The 17,488-nt window shown below is 38.3% G+C and overlaps 1 protein-coding gene across 2 annotated transcripts; it reads right to left on the bottom strand.

The window, feature by feature from the left end:
- Nucleotides 1-2,753: 2,753 nt before the first annotated feature.
- Nucleotides 2,754-16,998, bottom strand: IDO1 (indoleamine 2,3-dioxygenase 1). 2 transcript variants are annotated; one of them, XM_082444175.1, is made up of 11 exons: nucleotides 16,745-16,998; nucleotides 15,776-16,039; nucleotides 11,289-11,384; nucleotides 11,056-11,175; nucleotides 10,465-10,583; nucleotides 9,794-9,808; nucleotides 7,274-7,373; nucleotides 6,602-6,719; nucleotides 5,502-5,553; nucleotides 4,902-5,050; nucleotides 2,754-3,848 (listed from the first exon to the last, which is right to left on the bottom strand). In XM_082444175.1, exons 2-11 carry the CDS (start codon nucleotides 15,872-15,874, stop codon nucleotides 3,484-3,486), a joined length of 1,233 nt encoding a protein of 410 aa, XP_082300301.1. In that variant the 5' UTR covers nucleotides 15,875-16,039; nucleotides 16,745-16,998; the 3' UTR covers nucleotides 2,754-3,483. The 2 variants fall into 2 exon arrangements, with proteins under 2 accessions (XP_082300301.1, XP_082300300.1); XM_082444174.1 differs by having other exon boundaries at nucleotides 15,776-16,998.
- Nucleotides 16,999-17,488: the final 490 nt, after the last annotated feature.

Raw genomic sequence — 17,488 nt, 5'->3', positions numbered from 1 at the left:
CTAGAGGCATGGCTTCCCTTCTTTGGTTTTTCTCTCTCATTGTTCTGGTTACAGTTTACCACTGGTGCCCTCCCTAGTTCAGGTCCTGACTTCCCTCTCGCTGGGTGATTGCCTCTGTTCAAAGACTTTAACCATCATCTCTAGGCTAAGGACTCCCAACATTTTGTTTGTAGTTGGGTCTCTCCTACCATCTACTAGACATCCTTACTCAACTGTTCTGTAGAGGCATCACAAGAAATACCTTAACACATCAGTCATAGACTAGACACCTTCCATTAAGACCAGGGCAAATGCTTACAAAACCTCCAGCAACTAGTTCAAGCTCTTGAGCAGAGAGCCCACTGCCAAGCAACAAATCCAAGGTTTACTTATTACTTATTCTCTGATAGTAAGAACCAAGCTCATCTCCCCCATCGATGCCATGTCTTGGTGAATGGTATCTTTCGGAACTAGCAATATAATTTGTGGGGTGCAGAGAAGAATAAAAATGTAAGGACCCTTGTTCAAACTTATTCAGAATTTCAAGACAGTGACAGTAGAGTATGAAGCCAAGTGTGGGCCCTTCTGCATGCAAGACCCTACCTGACAACATGGGCTGGTCCTACTAACTCTGTTGACGTAGCTGATCATTAGAGACCTAAAAGTCATCCCTTATCACATCCAACAGAACACCAGTCTTGCCACTCCTACTGCCATGATATTTCTTATATTTCCATGATCTCCAATGCCACTGCCATTGTCTTCAATTCCTCACCATTTACTATTGGAAGAGTATATATTCCAATCCTTAACTGATCTCTTTGCCTCAAATCTAAGCCCATGATACTTTTCCATCGTTGCAGGCTTGGATTCCTTTTACAACCTCCAAACTCATCCCCCTGCTTTCATTATCACTCCCCATTTTATCCCACCCCTACTCTTTTTTCCCCAAATACTACCAGAGTCATTTCAATGCATATTTCTTTACAATGGGCAATGCTTCATTTAAATATGATTCAAATATACGAATATAATAAAGTCATTTCTCTGCTTAAAAACATTCCCTCTGTTTTCAGGATAAATTGAAACTCCTTTATTGCATGGCCCTTTTTATTCTTTAATGTTTCAGCCATATTGAGCTGTGTGTACTTCCTCAATAGACCTTGTTATGCTGCTAGTCTTTGAACACCCTTCTTTCTCTTCCTGGAATTTTCTAGCCTTTGGTTTGCATATTGTACACTAATCACCCTTTAAAACTCATCTCATGTATTGCCTCATCTAGGAAAATCTATTCTTACCGCGTACTTTTTTCAGTACCCTCCCCTTCCCTGTTTTGTCCCTGGAAAGCCCCACCCCCTCTGCTGCCCTCTAGTCTGGGGTGGGGACTCTATACTTCTAAACTGTCTGCTTATGTTTATATAGCCCTTATTTCATTGTGCTGAAACAATCCATTTGTCCATTTCTCCACTAGTGAGCTCCTTGAAGGTAGGGTTGGTGCCCTTAATCTTCCTACTATCTAGCTCAGGAGGTAGCATCCTAGGTTTGCTTATTAAATGGTTATTGAACAAATGAGTCATTAGAGCAGAGATTCTGGTGCTTACAGGGTTAGGTCTAACCTGGTTAATGAAACAGTACTTGAGTCAATGCAGTATTCATCTACAAATGATCCTTGAACAACATGGGTTTAGACTGCATGGGTCCACTTACACGTGGATTTTTTTCCATATTAAATACTGCAGTGCTACAGTGTTCCGCAGTTAGGGTTAGGATTAGGGTTAGGGTTAGGGTTGAATCCCAGGATGCAAATTTCAAATACTGAGGAACCACATATACAGAGGCCTGATCAAAATTTATATGCGGATTTTTCACTGTGGAGAAGGTTGGTGTCCCTAAACCCCAAGTTGTTCAAGGGTCAAATGTATTTCTTCTCTTAACAGATGATATTTTAAGTACACTGCTAAGTGCTGTAATGTAAAAATGAGAAAGCCATGGATCTTTTCTACAGGGAACTGACAAATTAGCTAGTGAAATAAGATACACACACACACACACACACACACACACACACATACACACAGCCATGATCATTACATAAGAGAAAAGCGACATGTACTAAAAGAGAATAAAAAATCTGTGGGGACAGAGTTGAGAGAGAATTCCCTACCTTCAGGTGGTTTGGGTAATGGCCTAAACTAGTGGGTCTCTAATAGATATGGGTGGGAAGTGGTTGTTTTGGCACGATCATTGGAGATCTTCCCAGGGTCCATGAGGCTTTGACTGTCCTTGGAGAATTAGACAGCCTGTTATGTGTACTCTTCAAACGACACTCTCTTCAAAGGACAAGTTTTCCTGGTGTTGCCCTTTACTCATTCACCGTGCCTCCACCATGTTAGAAAACCACCAGCAAAAAATAAGAAACATAATTCCTGTTCTGACTTACCAACAGCGTTATAGACAGGAAAAAAATGCCATTGAGGGAAAACCCGTTGTAAACTTTGAAAAATTATAGATATATAAAATGACTGTTACATCAAAATCATTGTCTTTATGATCTGGAAGAAATAGAAGAGCTATTCTACTTTTGAACACATGTTGTTTAAAATCTCCATAGATTAACGTAGCCTATCAATTGATTTTTTTCTGGATCAATTTGCAGATCACATACAGGATTGAATCATAGCTGGAAAGCACCTTAATCTATTTATCTCTGATTATTTTTAGACGTGTGAAAACAGACGAGAGAGGTAAGTGAATTATTGAAGGCCGCAGAGCAGTTTTCTTTTTAACAGACTTTATTTTTTTAGAGCAGTTTTAGGTCCATAGCAAAATTGAACAGAAAGTACAGAGTCCCCATGTATCTTCTACCCAACACACACACATCTCTGCACACCAGAATGGTACCCTTGTTACAATTGATAAACCTATATTGACACATTATGAGCATCCAAAGTTCACAATTTACATTAAGGTCCACTTCTGGTGGTGTACATTCTATGGGTTTTGGGAAATGAATGGCATGTATCCACCATTATACTATCATACAGAATAGTTTCACTGCCCTAAACATCCTCTGTGCTTCTGTTCATCGCACCCTCTGCCCTAACCCCTGGCAATCACTGATCTTTTTCCTGCCTCCATGGTTTTACCTTTTTCCAGAATGTCACATAGTTGGAATCACGCAGTCTGTAGCCTTTTCAGAGTGACATCTTTCACTTAATAACATGCATGTCATGTTTCTGCAGGTCTTTTCATGGCTTGATCACTCATTTCTTTTTAGCCCTGAATAATATTCTACTGTAAGGATGTGTACCTCGGTTTATTTCATGCTTCCAAGTTTTGTCAATTATGAATCAAGCTGCTATAAACATCCATGTGCAGGTTTTTTTTTATGGACATTAGTTTTATTTTCCTCTCCTCAAGTTATGAATGTTAATGCTATTTCTGATATAATGGGCAGTGACATTACCACATGTGGTAGCAATACAAGCACTTTCTTGGATGACCTTAATCTTCCTTCAACAGGGAATTCGCAGTTGTATTTCTTACAGTCTTTAGAAAACCCATGATATCGGTGCCTCCAGTTCCTTTACTTTTTGGTTCTGAAGGCTCTTTCGAGGTTTGTTTTTTCTTGGATGGCCGGCTTGCAGGAATCACAATGTACTTAACTACTATTTGCAAATGGTAGTCTCTCAGAGAGACCATGGCTTGCACACATTCATTATAAATTTCCTGCAGGGTGGCATCACCTTTTGAAAGGACAAACTTACGGACCGAGGGGCCTGACTCTAACGAGCGAAGAAAGTTCTGGTGAGCTGATGGCATATATGTTCTCATTTCCTGGAGGAATTTAGCAGCAGAGTCTGAAGGAACTAAAGACAAAGACGGATTAGTAAGGAGGTCAAAGCATTCTCCAATCCAGGGAAGAAGGGCAGAGTGAGGTCGGAGTGGGTGGCCATGAATTTACGACCATCTTGTTAGCATATTACTAGGCTTGCTACTAGTAATGGTAATTATTGTAAAATATACTTAATTCTGAAAACCACATGAACTAAACTCATATTTTTGTTTTGCTTCCTTTCTCACTTTCCTACTGGATTTGATCCTTCTAAGAAGGACAGAGTATATGTACTATACCTGACAGATCATCATGCTGAATCCAAGAGAATATAAGGGATCATTTTTAAATAAGCGAATGAGCTCAGGAAAAAGCTTATTATCATGCAGCCCAAAGCCTTCCCCTTTGACTATTCAATAGAAGTTTAGGAAGACAAGAAAAGTAGAAAGAAGTTCTTCCTGGAACTTCTTCCACTAAGCCCCCTTATTCTTCCTGGAACTTCTTCCACTAAGCCCCCTTATTCTTCCTGGAACTTCTTCCACTAAGCCCCCTTATTCTTCCTGGAACTTCTTCCACTAAGCCCCCTTAATCCTCTAGAAGGAAGATAATCGGTGTGGCTCATCTTTAAACTTTGGTGCAGGCATTGCCCCGGGACCCCCAAGGCAGTAGGATGGCAGAACTAGACAGTGCCAAGCCTCTCCACTCCCCAGTTTCAACTCATGGTCTTATCTCATCTGCAGGAGACTTTCTTTTTCTGAATCTGGTCTTACATTTTCAGAACATGTGATATTGGCTTCACCACAGTCAATCAGACCTCATAGACATGTTCAAAGGTCAAGATCACGACACTGTTGAACTTGGTCTAAATTCTGGCTTCACTGCTTTCTAGCTGGTTAACAGGGAGCCTGTCTGTTATGCTCTTTAAGTTTCTGCTTCTTCATCTGTGAAATGGGATAACTGCAATAAAGTCTCTACTATTCTCCTAAAAGCATCAGCTAAGCTCAGATAAGATGCTGATGGGAAAGTACTTTTTAGATACTATTCTATTAGCATAAGAGATGATGATTATTTGTCATTTGCCACTCACCTCCACCAACAGTATGCTGAATGCCCAGCAGAATATCAAAGCACTGAAAGATGCTGCTTTGGGCTGCACTGCCCCCGGCAAACTTCTTTGGGGTGTCCCAGACACCTTCATACAGCAGACCCTCTGACAGTAAAGGGTTGCCTTTCCAGCTAAACCAGGAAGGAAAGAATAATCGTTATTTTATGAATTGCCAAATTTTCATATGTCAAATCTTGCAATAGAGGATGAATGGAAGGTGAAATGAGATAGATTTCATTATACTTCTTCCACATTCTCCCTTCTACTCATGTTCATGCATGAGAATAATAAATAATACGGTTCTGAGCAAATCTGGCATAAGTATTCTATGCGTGAAACCTTACCTTTGCACTACCAAAGATTATTCCACTCTCCTTAAAATGACTAGCTTTCGGGTCCATATTCCAGCGTATGCCTGGCCAAGTAATAACCCAGCGAATAGTCTATTGTGTCTTACAATGTGTATGTTAGGATATAAATTGTTTCTGAAACTGGATTGATAGTAGGGACCATCAGTGGAAACGTTGTCTTCTTTATGTTAATTGTCTAAGAGAAAACAGATTCAAGCATAAGGCTACATACCCAGATAAGTATATGCGAAGAACATTGAAAAATAGGTCTGGGTCCACATATTCTGAAAAAAAGATGAGATATGTTTAATTAAGTAGCATCAGCTAGATTGGGAAAAATCAAGGTGTTATAAACAACTGATCATGGATTTCAGCATAGGATATGAGAAAGGCGTTAGGTCAGCCTGTGCAGAGAAATTCCCTGAGGACAAGCTCTCCCTCACCTGCCCATTCTCATCACCTGTGTCCACTGAACGGGGTCTACCTTGGGGCTAACACACAGCTTGTGACAAAGAGCCTGGGCCCGCCCACCACTCATCTTCAGGAGACCAGTTAAGCTGCCAATATTTACTTAAGACTACTTCATGTGTTTACTGATACAACAGATAAATTACTTACATAAAGAAAACAACAAGCCGAAACAAAAAGAAAACTGAAAACAAAACCTCCAGGAGCCCCAGTGGACCACGGGTGTCCCTCCCCAAAGGTTGCTAATGTCTTTGGTTTGAAGGTCAATCTTCTTGCCAAAGCTCAGTGATACACAGTCACATATTTGTTGGAGCAACCCAGTAGGGCACATTTCCTTTTGCAAATCCTTGTTTCTGTACTCTTTTGGTTATTGTTGGTTTTTAGCTGTTAATTTGCAATAACTTTCGAGTGCAATGGCTTTTCTATTTTTCTTATTTTTTCCTTTTTTAGTTACCTTGTGAAAAAGCAGAATTCGCAGACGGTTCCTATCAAGCAAAAGCTAAGTTTTTCAGAACTTAAAACATCCTGTACTTTTGGTAAGTTTCTCCACGGTTTTTAGTGGGAGACAAGGATGTTCCTTAGAGGTAAATAGCCCTAGCTTGGAATTCTGGCTTCACTATTTACTACTTATGTAATCTTGGGTCATTTATCTTATCCCTCCAAATTTAGATTCTCTTATATGTAAAATGGACATAATAAAACCTGCCATATGGAAAGTATAATGATTTAGTGAGATAAAATAAAGCGCAAACACACCCACTACGTGAGAGTTGGTTTTGCTTCTGTTTTCTCTACAACTTACATCTTAGATAACTAGAAACATTTGACAGTGGCCTGGCATGCTGTAAGGCATACGATACTTGCCATGAATTTGGTGAAACATTTCAAGGGCTTTGTTCAGACAAGAAGTTATATCAAGCAATGCCTTTTGCAAAGTATCTGGGTCTTCACGTTGTATTGCATTAAATATAATGGGGATCACCTTTAAAAAAAAAAAAAAAGAAAACAAATACTTAAGATTTCCTAACACTAAATATTGGCATAGAATAAAATTCTCCTAAATCTTAATCCCTCAATTAAATTTCATATTTCCATTTCTTTCTTGGGCTGAGTACCCTCTGATTGTTTCACTAATTTCCATATATTTAATTAAGCTTGGATTTGTCTTTATTCACTTATCACTTAGAGATAAGTTTATATAATTCTATATATTTCTATTTCTGAGGGACAAAACCATTATATTTATGTCACTGTGTGATAGAGTTCCAATGCCAAGTTGCATTGAAAATACTTCTCTCTTACTGGGGTTTCAAATTTTATTCTAAATATATGGCTCCTACATTTTATCTTTTAGGTAATACACAAAAACAAATAAAATATTTATTTCTTCCAGATGATCCCTAGTTTCCAATTCAGTCATCAAATGCTCTATTCAGTCAGGATAAAGTTATTTCATGCAGAATATAGTTCAGCTACTAAGTGATTGCTCTGCTTATGTGAATCAAGATACACATTTTCCAGGATGGACTGACATACTTTGATTGCAGAAGCAGCTGCTGTTTCCACCACCAGAGAGACCAGGAAGAACCCTTTACCACAGTCCCCGCCAGGGAACGAGAATAGGATGTCCATGTTCCTAAGAAAAGTAATCCAGGAAGTCAAGAATTTAGAAAAATATAAAACATAAACACTGAAAAGAAAAAAAAAAGAATTTAACAAAAATATTGATATATTTGTCGAATATTTATTAGTTTTCAAGTCTTTTTATTTATCCTACATTTTCAAAATAATCTTGTGAAGTAAGTATGGCAGGTTTTACCATATCCATTATGTAGTTAGGAGTAGTGGTGTTAGGTCTATTGTCTAAGGTCATATAATTAACAGTAGATTAAGCTGAGACTTGAAATTCCTTTCTAGAACTTGAAACTAAAAACTTCGACTAGTTCTTTCTCTATTATCCCATCAATTTTTCACATGCACATGTATTACTGTATATATATGCACACATACATACATATATATAAGCTCAATGTTTATAGACATATCTGTGAGGTATGGTTTTTAAAAGTAGAATTTTGGCTTAAATAAATGTATTCATATCCATATTTTTATCTGTGAGCCTGATTCAATTTCTCAGTGATTTATCTGCCTAACAAAGGAATTGACTGGGAAATTCAAATCACTGATTACCCCCTATTTTCTTTTTCACTGAAGTTTTGCATTGATGCAAACGTGGTCTCAGTATCTGTATATCTCTGAGTTTCATGGCAGTTACATTTATGGTCTCAATCCAGACCACTTCCTTACTTGCTGTGTGACCTTGAATAAGATTATTTCATCAGTTTCAGCCTCAGTGTTCTCATCTGTCAAATGGGACTGTTGATATCATTCTCCCATTCGAAAACCTTCCATAACTTCCCATTTAAGATACTGCTTAAACCCCATATCAGAGCCAAAAGTCCTACATAATATTTTTAAGTTTATTTTTTCATCCGTTTCCTGTACTGTTACTTTCGTCATTCATGATTTATCAGCGACACTAGAATTTTCGGTTCTGAAATGCACCAGGATTTTTGTCACTTCAAAGCCCTCACTCTTGCTGTTTTCTCCACTGTGAACATGCTCAGCTTTTCCTTCTTCTAACTGATGCCTAGTCACTCTTCAGGACTCAGTTTCAATAACTTGCTATAAGGATTCTTCCCTCATGCCTTTTGTTCGGTTAGAACTCTTAGCACTTTACTTTCTTAATCCTTCTCTTAATCATATAGTAATTTACATAATTTTCATATATCTTCTTTCCTCCACATTAGCCCAGGTTCATCAGGGCAGGCTTATTCCGATGGTACTGACTTTTGTTTCCTTAGCTCTTAGCCTCTATTTAGTACACAGGCCAAAAATAGTAAGAATTGGGCCAAAAAGAATACATTTATATTTCTGGCCTCTGAGGTCATTGAGTCATAGATACATAGGTGTATGTGCATTTTGTATATATGCATATTAATTAAATTTATTGACAGATCTTCCTCAACTTATGATGGTGTTACATCTCAATAAACCCATCTTAAGGTGAAAATATTTTCAGTCGAAAATTCATTTAGTACACCTAACCTACCAAACATCATAGCTTAGCCTAGCCCACCTTAAATGTGCTCAGCACACTTACATTAGCCTACAGTTGGGCAAAGTCATCTAACACAAAGCCTATTTTATAATAAAGTGTGGAATATCTCACATAATTTACTGAATACGCTAATGAAAGTGAAAAACAGAATGGTTGTCTGGGTGCAGAATGGTTGTAATTATATCAGTTGTTTACCCTTGTGATCGCAGGGCTGCTGGGGAGCCCTGACCATTGCCCAGCATCACAAGAGACTATGTACTGCGTATCTATCTCGGGAAAAGATCAAAATTCAGGCTTCCCTGGTGGCGCAGTGGTTGAGAGTCTGCCTGCCAATGCAGGGCACACGGGTTCGAGCCCTGGTCTGGGAAGATCCCACATGCCGCGGAGCAACTGGGCCCGTGAGCCACAGCTACTGAGCCTGCGCGTCTGGAGCCTGTGCTCCGCAACACGAGAGGCCGCGACAGTGAGAGGCCCGCGCACCGCGATGAAGAGTGGCCCCCGCTTGCCACAACTAGAGAAAGCCCTCGCACAGAAACGAAGACCCAACACAGCCAAAAAATAAATATAAATAAATAAATATTTAAAAAAAAAAAAAAAAGATCAAAATTCAAAAAAGTACGGTTTCTAGTGAATGTGTACTGCTTTTGCATCATATTAAAGTCAAAAAAATCTTAAGTCAAACCATCCTTAAGTGGGGTATCATCTGCATATGCAAGTATATATATTAATAGCTATAATATCAAACAGACACAGTCTAATCACAGTCATAGATATAACTAAGGACCAGAACTACTTGCTCTTTCAATAATTATTTGAATTACTTTTTGCCTAAAATCAATTGGTGTTTCAAGAGAACGCATTTGGAGGGTATTGATACACCTATGTTTACTCTGAATAACAAATAATTCTTAGAATAAAAAAGATCGAATACTCACTCATAAGTCATGGGCCTTAGGAAAGCAGCCATGAAGCAGCGGACCAATTGGAAGAGAGAAAGGAAACCAGTGTAAAAATTAAATGCTTTTGAGTTATTGTTATTCCATTTAATACCACTGATCTAGCAAAGGTAAAAACAAAAGATAAAATATAGAAAAAAAATGTTTTCTCATATTTATCAAGTAGGCATCACAAACGCCTAACTTAGGACTTTTATAAGTGAAATAAAAAATTAAATATGCAAGGAGCACACGTGGAGAGTCAAAACTAGTTGTTACTCGTAAGAAAGTTTTCTAGATCAAATCATTTCATTTTGTGGTATTCCCACATCTAGAACACTCCTCTGCAGATACACACCGAGAGCCTCTGGCCCTTAATTGCAGCAGGTTCCATCACTCAGTGCTTAGGAAGTGCCTAGTTTCAAGCAGGCTGCTTTGAAAGCCCAGACATTGCCATCTATACAGCCAGTCAAATTAATCAAACTGAACACTTAAGATGTGTGCATTTCACTGTATGCTAATTAGACACCTCTCTCTCACATGCATATGCATTTTACACCTTAACAGCAGAAAAGAAAGCCCCGCTGCCAAAGATTAAACCAATGACTAACTCCCCTTGATTCAAATAGTGTGCACTCCTTTCATTCCTGTTGTAATCACTGTTTACATACCCACTGGGATCCTTTTTCTTCCAGTTTGCCAAGACACAATCTGCATAAACCAGGATAGGGGGCAGTCCTAGCTTCTCAGATACCTTGCAGTAAGGAACAGCAATATTGCTTGGCAAGACCTAATTAAAACACGATATTTAGTGTTCACATTTGAAATGTCTCACCTTTTCTTCTGCTTTCTGGCTGTCAAAAAATTAACTGTTATACCTAACGGCACTGTGAAACCAAACAAATGTCATTTTCTCTTCCTCATTTCATAACTTAATCCCAGTACTTGTTAAATCCTTATGTTTTAGATTTGTGACGATGCAGACATAATCTGGGCATAGACAGAACAAAGCAGTAGAGGGCGAGAGGAAACAAAGGCTGTATCTTGATTTTCTAATGCCCTGTGAACCATTTGCAGCCATTCGCTCATGCATCCATCCATCCCACAAATATTCGTTAGGCAACTCCTCTGTGCAAGGTACTCATTCTGTTTCCCAAGCTTCACAAAATGCAGTTACAATACTTTTAGAATTGTTTACATTAACTGTAAACTGGATATAAATCTGTCGTGTTAGCATAAGAAATATGAGAAAATCTCCAAACCTTCCGGACATCTCCATCACCTTCACCCCACACGTACGCCATGGTGATATACCCCAGAACCAGATGTGCAAGGCGCTGTGACTTGTGTCCTTGGAGGCCGTCAATGTTGAAGGTTGTTAACTGAGAATAAACAGAGAGGTTGGCCCAACTCAAAATGCATGTTGTGATAGCTGCAAAACCAAGTTAACACTTTGAAGACGCTAAAACAGAAAACATGTCATATTTTTTCAAACCTTCTCAACTTCTGCACGTAGTTGGCCATTCTTAATCAGTTCAGGCAGATTTTTAGCAATGGAAATCCAGGCATTATAAGGGTGAGGTAGCTCCTCCTTGAAAAGAAGAAATAGGACTTTGATTTACTAGTGGAAGGTATTATAAAATAGTTTTGCCTCCGCTGATGGTCCGTCTTGCCTCCTTCTCAGTGCTGTGCAATGCTGACACTCTCTTACCTGTCGAGTGACACCAGCCCGTGCACTGTCATCTGCACACTCAGGGCACAGGACCTTCTCTGTGCTCTTCTTCTTCCTCTCATCTACTTCCTTTTCAAAGGTCACTTCAAAAGTTTCACTGAAATCTTCCTGACTATTCCATTCTATTCTTATACCTCCAGTGAGGAATCCTATGAATTATACCTTTTCACATTAAGTAATTTATTGCTATCTGCTATTATTTTTTCTCTTCTCAGCTAGATTTTAAGGTTTTTTGAATGGAAGAGAAATGAGATTTATTAAATGTCAGTAGGAGACTAGGCAGTTTTACTCAGTAATTTCTCATTTAATTATAATAATGGCCCCAAAAGTTGATTGTTATCTCCATGTCATAAATAAGAAAAGCAAGTGTCGGGCAGTTTTGGTAACTTGTTTTGTACGTACAGTTTATTGTGACTCAAACATGAGGGTTTCCAGCTTTTAAAAAACCTTGCTCTTTTTACATCTCACTACCTGATGGCAAGGATTTTATCATGCTTTTAATCCTATTTTTCTTAGCACAGTACTGGACATGTACGAGGTGCTGTATAGATACATGTTGATTGCTTCCTTTGGTACTACAGGCTAATTTTTTTGCCCAGTAAGTAAAAATGAAATCCAAATAAAAGAGTGTTAAAAACAAGACAACAGGCCCAAAATGGAGTAACTTAAGTCCCATGTCACCAACTCAAGACAATACTTATTACAGTTTCTGCCTCTCCCAAAATGGAATCTTAAAACAGTCAATCCAGAATTACCTGGCCGACAAGTAGTGAGGTCATCTGCACATAGGCCGATGCCATTCCCTAAAGGAACTTGACCTTGACACTCCAATCCACTTTTTTCTGGTATAACTTCCTTGTTCCTGCTCTCCTCTGCCTAGAGAAGTCTTTCATTTTTGTACAGCTCCTGAGACCCCCTTTCTTTCTGCTGGTTGAGATGCTGCCTGATTCATGAATCCCTGAAGGAAGCCAATGACATCTTTAAAATTTACTCAGTTGGGTTTTGTTTTTTAACACGTGTCTCCCTGGATGTTATATTTCTAATCACATCTCAAGGGAAAACATAAAAACCAAAGGCCTAGGCCACACCCTGAAATGAGATTCAGATCCCTGAACAACTCCCCTAGCCCTTCTTCATTAAGCTGCTTCCAGACATGCTCTTAGTAGCACCAATACTGAACTATGGGGACGGAGGACACATCAAGACTTTACCTGAAACCAAGGTGAGTGAGGCTTTAAGCTTCAAAACCAAGTTAATAGGGCTTCCCTGGTGGCGCAGTGGTTGAGAATCTGCCTGCCAATGCAGAGGACACGGGTTCGAGCCCTGGTCTGGGAAGATCCCACATGCCGCGGAGCGACTAGGCCCGTGAGCCACAACTACTGAGCCTGCGCGTCTGGAGCCTGTGCTCCACAACAAGAGAGGCCGCGACAGTGAGCGGCCCGCGCACCGCGATGAAGAGTGGCCCCCGCTTGCCGCAACTAGAGAAAGCCATCGCACAGAAACGAAGACCCAACACAGCCATAAATAAAAAATAAAAAAATAAATAATTAAAAAAAAACCAAGTTAATATTATAAAGAAGCAATAAAACATGAAGACAAATGTAACATAAACTTCAAACATGTTCAGGGGCTGCAGATAATTGGCCAGACTTAACCTGTCAGGGCAGAGTTTTAGGAATGAAAGATCCAGGCAGTATATTCACTAGATAGTCACCTTTCTTGTTTGCTCTGAATTTTTCTCCCTAACCATACAAATACTGTGTTCTGGTGTTTTTAGTAATACATATACATTTTCTTTGTTGTGTATTTCACTGTGTAGCACGCCCGACTTTTTGATTATTGCTATTTCCCCAAAATAACAGAGATACTCTATTATGTGTCAAGATTAGTGTCTTATTGGACAGAACTTTCAACACATGTAAAATTCAATCAGTAATATCCTTCTGGTTCAGAGGATGCCTAAATGATAGAAAATAAATTAATAAAGAGTAACACAGAGGGCCATTCAACTCCTGCTAGATTAGAGAATGTATTTTGCATCTACATGGAATCAGAAGACATATTATTTTCCTTTAGAATAGGAAGCTGATAGATTATAAGAGATGAAATAGACATTTTTGAATACATAATGTCCAGGAAAGATCTTCAGTGAGGAAATAAAAGTAACCTTTTTTTTTTTTCATCCTGTTTCAGGATATTGAATCTAACTTCCTAAGCATCTCAAGTAGCAGCATTATTTTTTAAGGAGCTCAGGAAGAGTTTTGTTTTACTTTAGGTTTCAGGTTTTGCTTTAACCCTTGGAATCTGTTTTAGAGGTCTACATAATTACTGTGATTTTTTTATTTTCTAAAAGAACCAACTTTTTAGGAAAAAAAAAGAATAAATTTGATATGAGGCTTTGCAGTTTCTGAAAAAGTTTTTTTTTGGTACCATTGATAAATACATCCTTGAAACATCCAATCCTGGCACTTTGGCAATTGTGTGCTTGTATGAAGGGGAAGTAAGTCTGAATATTATTGATTTGCAAATATAAAGTAAACCAGTGCTTTTAGCAAAAAAATTAAAACATACTTCATTTTCTTCAATTAACTTAATTATGTGAAGAGGAAGATTAGATTGGGAAAAAAAATTGTTTGAGATTTGCCTGAATTACCCAAGGTAGTTACAGGATGTGATTTCTAAGTACAGTTAGATTGGAACCTCTGACTAAATTATATATACGCTGCCTTTAAAGGTTCTCTCTAGAGTGTGCACTCTTATCCATTTGAGCCACAAACAAATGAGACATTCTGGTATACAGCATTGTCACAACATGTAACTGGTTCCTAGAAATCCTCTCCTGGAATCTCATGTACCTTGTTAAACCCAAGAGTAGGGAAAAAAACCAACCAAAAAATGCCTTGTGATCTCTCCTTCTCTTGAGTGAGGCTGTGTAGCATAACTGATAACGGTTTTAAGAGCACAGACTCTGCTGTCATACAGAGCGAAGTAAGTCAGAAAGAGAAAAACAAATACCATATGCTAACACATATATATGGAATCTAAAAAAAAAAAAAAAAGGTTCTGAAGAACCTAGGGGCAGGACAGGAATAAAGACGCAGACCTACTAGAGAATGGACTTGAGGACGGGGAGGGGGAAGGGTAAGCTGGGACAAAGTGAGAGAGTGGCATGGATATATATACACTACCAAATGTAAACTAGATAGCTAGTGGGAAGCAGCTGCATAGCACAGGGAGATCACCTGTGACCACCTAGAGGGGTGGGATAGGGAGGGTGGGAGGGAGACGCAAGAGGGAGGAGATATGGGGATATATGTATATGCATAGCTGATTCACTTTGTTATACAGCAGCAACTAACACACCATTGTAAAGCAATTATACTCCAATAAAGATATTAAAAAAAAAAAAAAGAAATCACAGACTCTGGAACCAGACTGATTAGGCTCACATCCTATCTCTGCTATTACTAGCTGTGTGAGTTTGGATAATTACTTAAATTCTGCATTCTACATTTCTCATCAGGGAAACTAGATTAATAATATACATACCTTTCAGGATGATTGTAAAGATGGAGTAAGTTAACATTTGTAAATTTGCTTAAAAAATGCGATGTAAGTGTTTGATGATTACAATATTAATGATAAGATGCTTTTCATGATGCTCTTGGGAAGATAACTTAGGAAAATGTAGTTTTAAGGCACACATTCACTCTAATGCCTTGCCCTTTGTAGGCAAAACTTGTGGAAATAAACAGGTAGCTCTAATTCTCTCTAAGCCTGAATCTTAGGCTCAGTAAACACCGAGCAATATTAATACAACACAAAGTTGCTTGGTGCCCCACCTCAAAAACATTATCAAAGCAGGAACACATACTTTGTACAATCTAAGGTATATCAGCTGAGAAAGGGGGTTCTTTGACTCATGGGTCATTTATTACTTTATTTTTTTTTTCAAAATACCCTCTGAAATGCAATTGCCTTAAACCAAAATACTTCTGTAGTCTCCTTATCTCATCACACTCTGTGCCTGTGTGAGATAAGTAAGAAGTGCCTCTAAGGCTAAGTTTCTAGGTAGAAAATTTTAAGGAAGTTGAGACCCCTTTATTCAAACTCTGCCTCCAATTTTGGTACTGCTTTATCCACTTGTTCAGTAGAAATTACTGAACCACGTTTTTTCAATAGAAGTTAACTTGTCCAGGTAAATCATGATAAGAAAATATTTTTGCCCAGATTTCAGTGCCCTCGCTTACCAGTGGATTGGGCAGAGCAAAGCCCACATCTTCATCTATGTGGTATTCTTCAAAGATCTTCCAAGAATTTTCCACAGGAGATGATTTGTCAGGTGCCATTCTTATAGCCTGCTCCTCTGGTACTTCTCAGTCTCTTGAGTAGTTTCAGATCATCTATTTATTACAGAGGTTGCCATAGCCAATGACCACAACTCACCTCATAGGCAGCAAGAAATGACTTCCACTTTTAGAATAGTTTCATTTTCTACTATGTTTTCTTGTAATCTGATGAAAAATAAAACCACAAAAGCCTCACTACTCATCACATGAAGAAACTAAAAGTTTATACTCCTGGCAAACATTTATTACTTGGAACACCTACCCTTTCAGGAAGGGCCTGAAACAACAAAAACCATGAAAATAGGTGACCAGAAAGAACATTTTTATTTTATGGGAACTTTTGAAACTTTGAATTAAAATAATGAATTTAATCATGGCTAACGTCCTAAACCATCATTTAGTTATTACAGTCACTGGCTTTCTTTAAACCCCCAGGGTTCTTTGAGCATATTAGTGTCTTGCTTCAGTAGCCATGAAAGAAAATCTCTGGTACCCAGAGTCAGTGCATCTGAAATAGAAAAAAAAAGAAAAAAGAAAAAAGCAAGCACATGAAGAATTTAGAAACATAGCATCTCTTCACCCCCTAGCTCCATTTTTCTTACCCAGTCTTTTATGTGCATTCACAATGATACTGTTCTTTCTTCTTCTTCGTATTCCTAATGAGTCATTTTTAAGGAAGATTTTCCTGCATCTCTACTTTATCTGATCTCTAAGGGACTGATAAGGAAACAGTCCACATTTGGAGACTCTGGAATATGTTCATAGTTGAAAGAAAGGATAAAACACCTTGAAAATGGTTCTTTCAAAATGCAATTAAGACTGCAACTTGGTAAAGGTTTTCAGGGTTTCTGCAGGTCTGTGGTCACTTACAGGCATCATGTGATCTTATAATCTCATACAAGAAGCTGAAGCAAGAGAAGAAGCCATGTTGTTCCTTATGACGGTCAAAAGGAAAAAGAAGGAGTTAGTGTTCAGTATATTAAAAGACAATGCAGTGTTGCCATCCAGCTTGTTAGTACTTAAAATACATTTCAATGGTACATTACATTGGAATGACTACATTATAGAATGGTTTTCACACCATTCTTCCCTATTACATTATGGCTTTTTTGTTTTAAAGATGTAGTTTTTTTTTTGTTTTTTATTTTTTTTTAAAGATGTAGTTTTGCAAGAGTAGTTTCTCTTTACAGTAAAGATAAAGAAAACTGAAACTAAAATTACACAGCCAAGAGAACACAATGGCGACACTTCTTTAAAGTGAATTACTCATCCTCCTACACTGTTGGTGGGAATGTAAGTTGGTACAGCTACTGTGGAAAACAGTATGGAGGTTCCTCAGAAGACTAAACATAGAATTACCATATGATTCAGTAATCCCACTTCTGGGCATATATCCAGACAAAACTCTAATTCAAAAAGATACATGCACCCCTAGGTTCATAGAAGTACTATTCACAATAGCCAAGACATGGAAACAACTTAAATGTCCATTGACAGAGGAATGGATAAAGAAGATGTGGTACATATATAATGGAATACTACTCATCCATAAAAAAGAACAAAATAATGCCACCTGCAGCAACATGGATGCAACTAGAGATTATCATACTAAGT

Source organism: Balaenoptera physalus (assembly GCF_965194825.1).
Source record: "Balaenoptera physalus genome assembly, chromosome: 21".
Classification (NCBI taxonomy): domain Eukaryota; kingdom Metazoa; phylum Chordata; class Mammalia; order Artiodactyla; family Balaenopteridae; genus Balaenoptera; species Balaenoptera physalus.
Note: the sequence above shows the minus strand (reverse complement) of the source record. Positions and strands in the feature narration are given on the sequence as shown.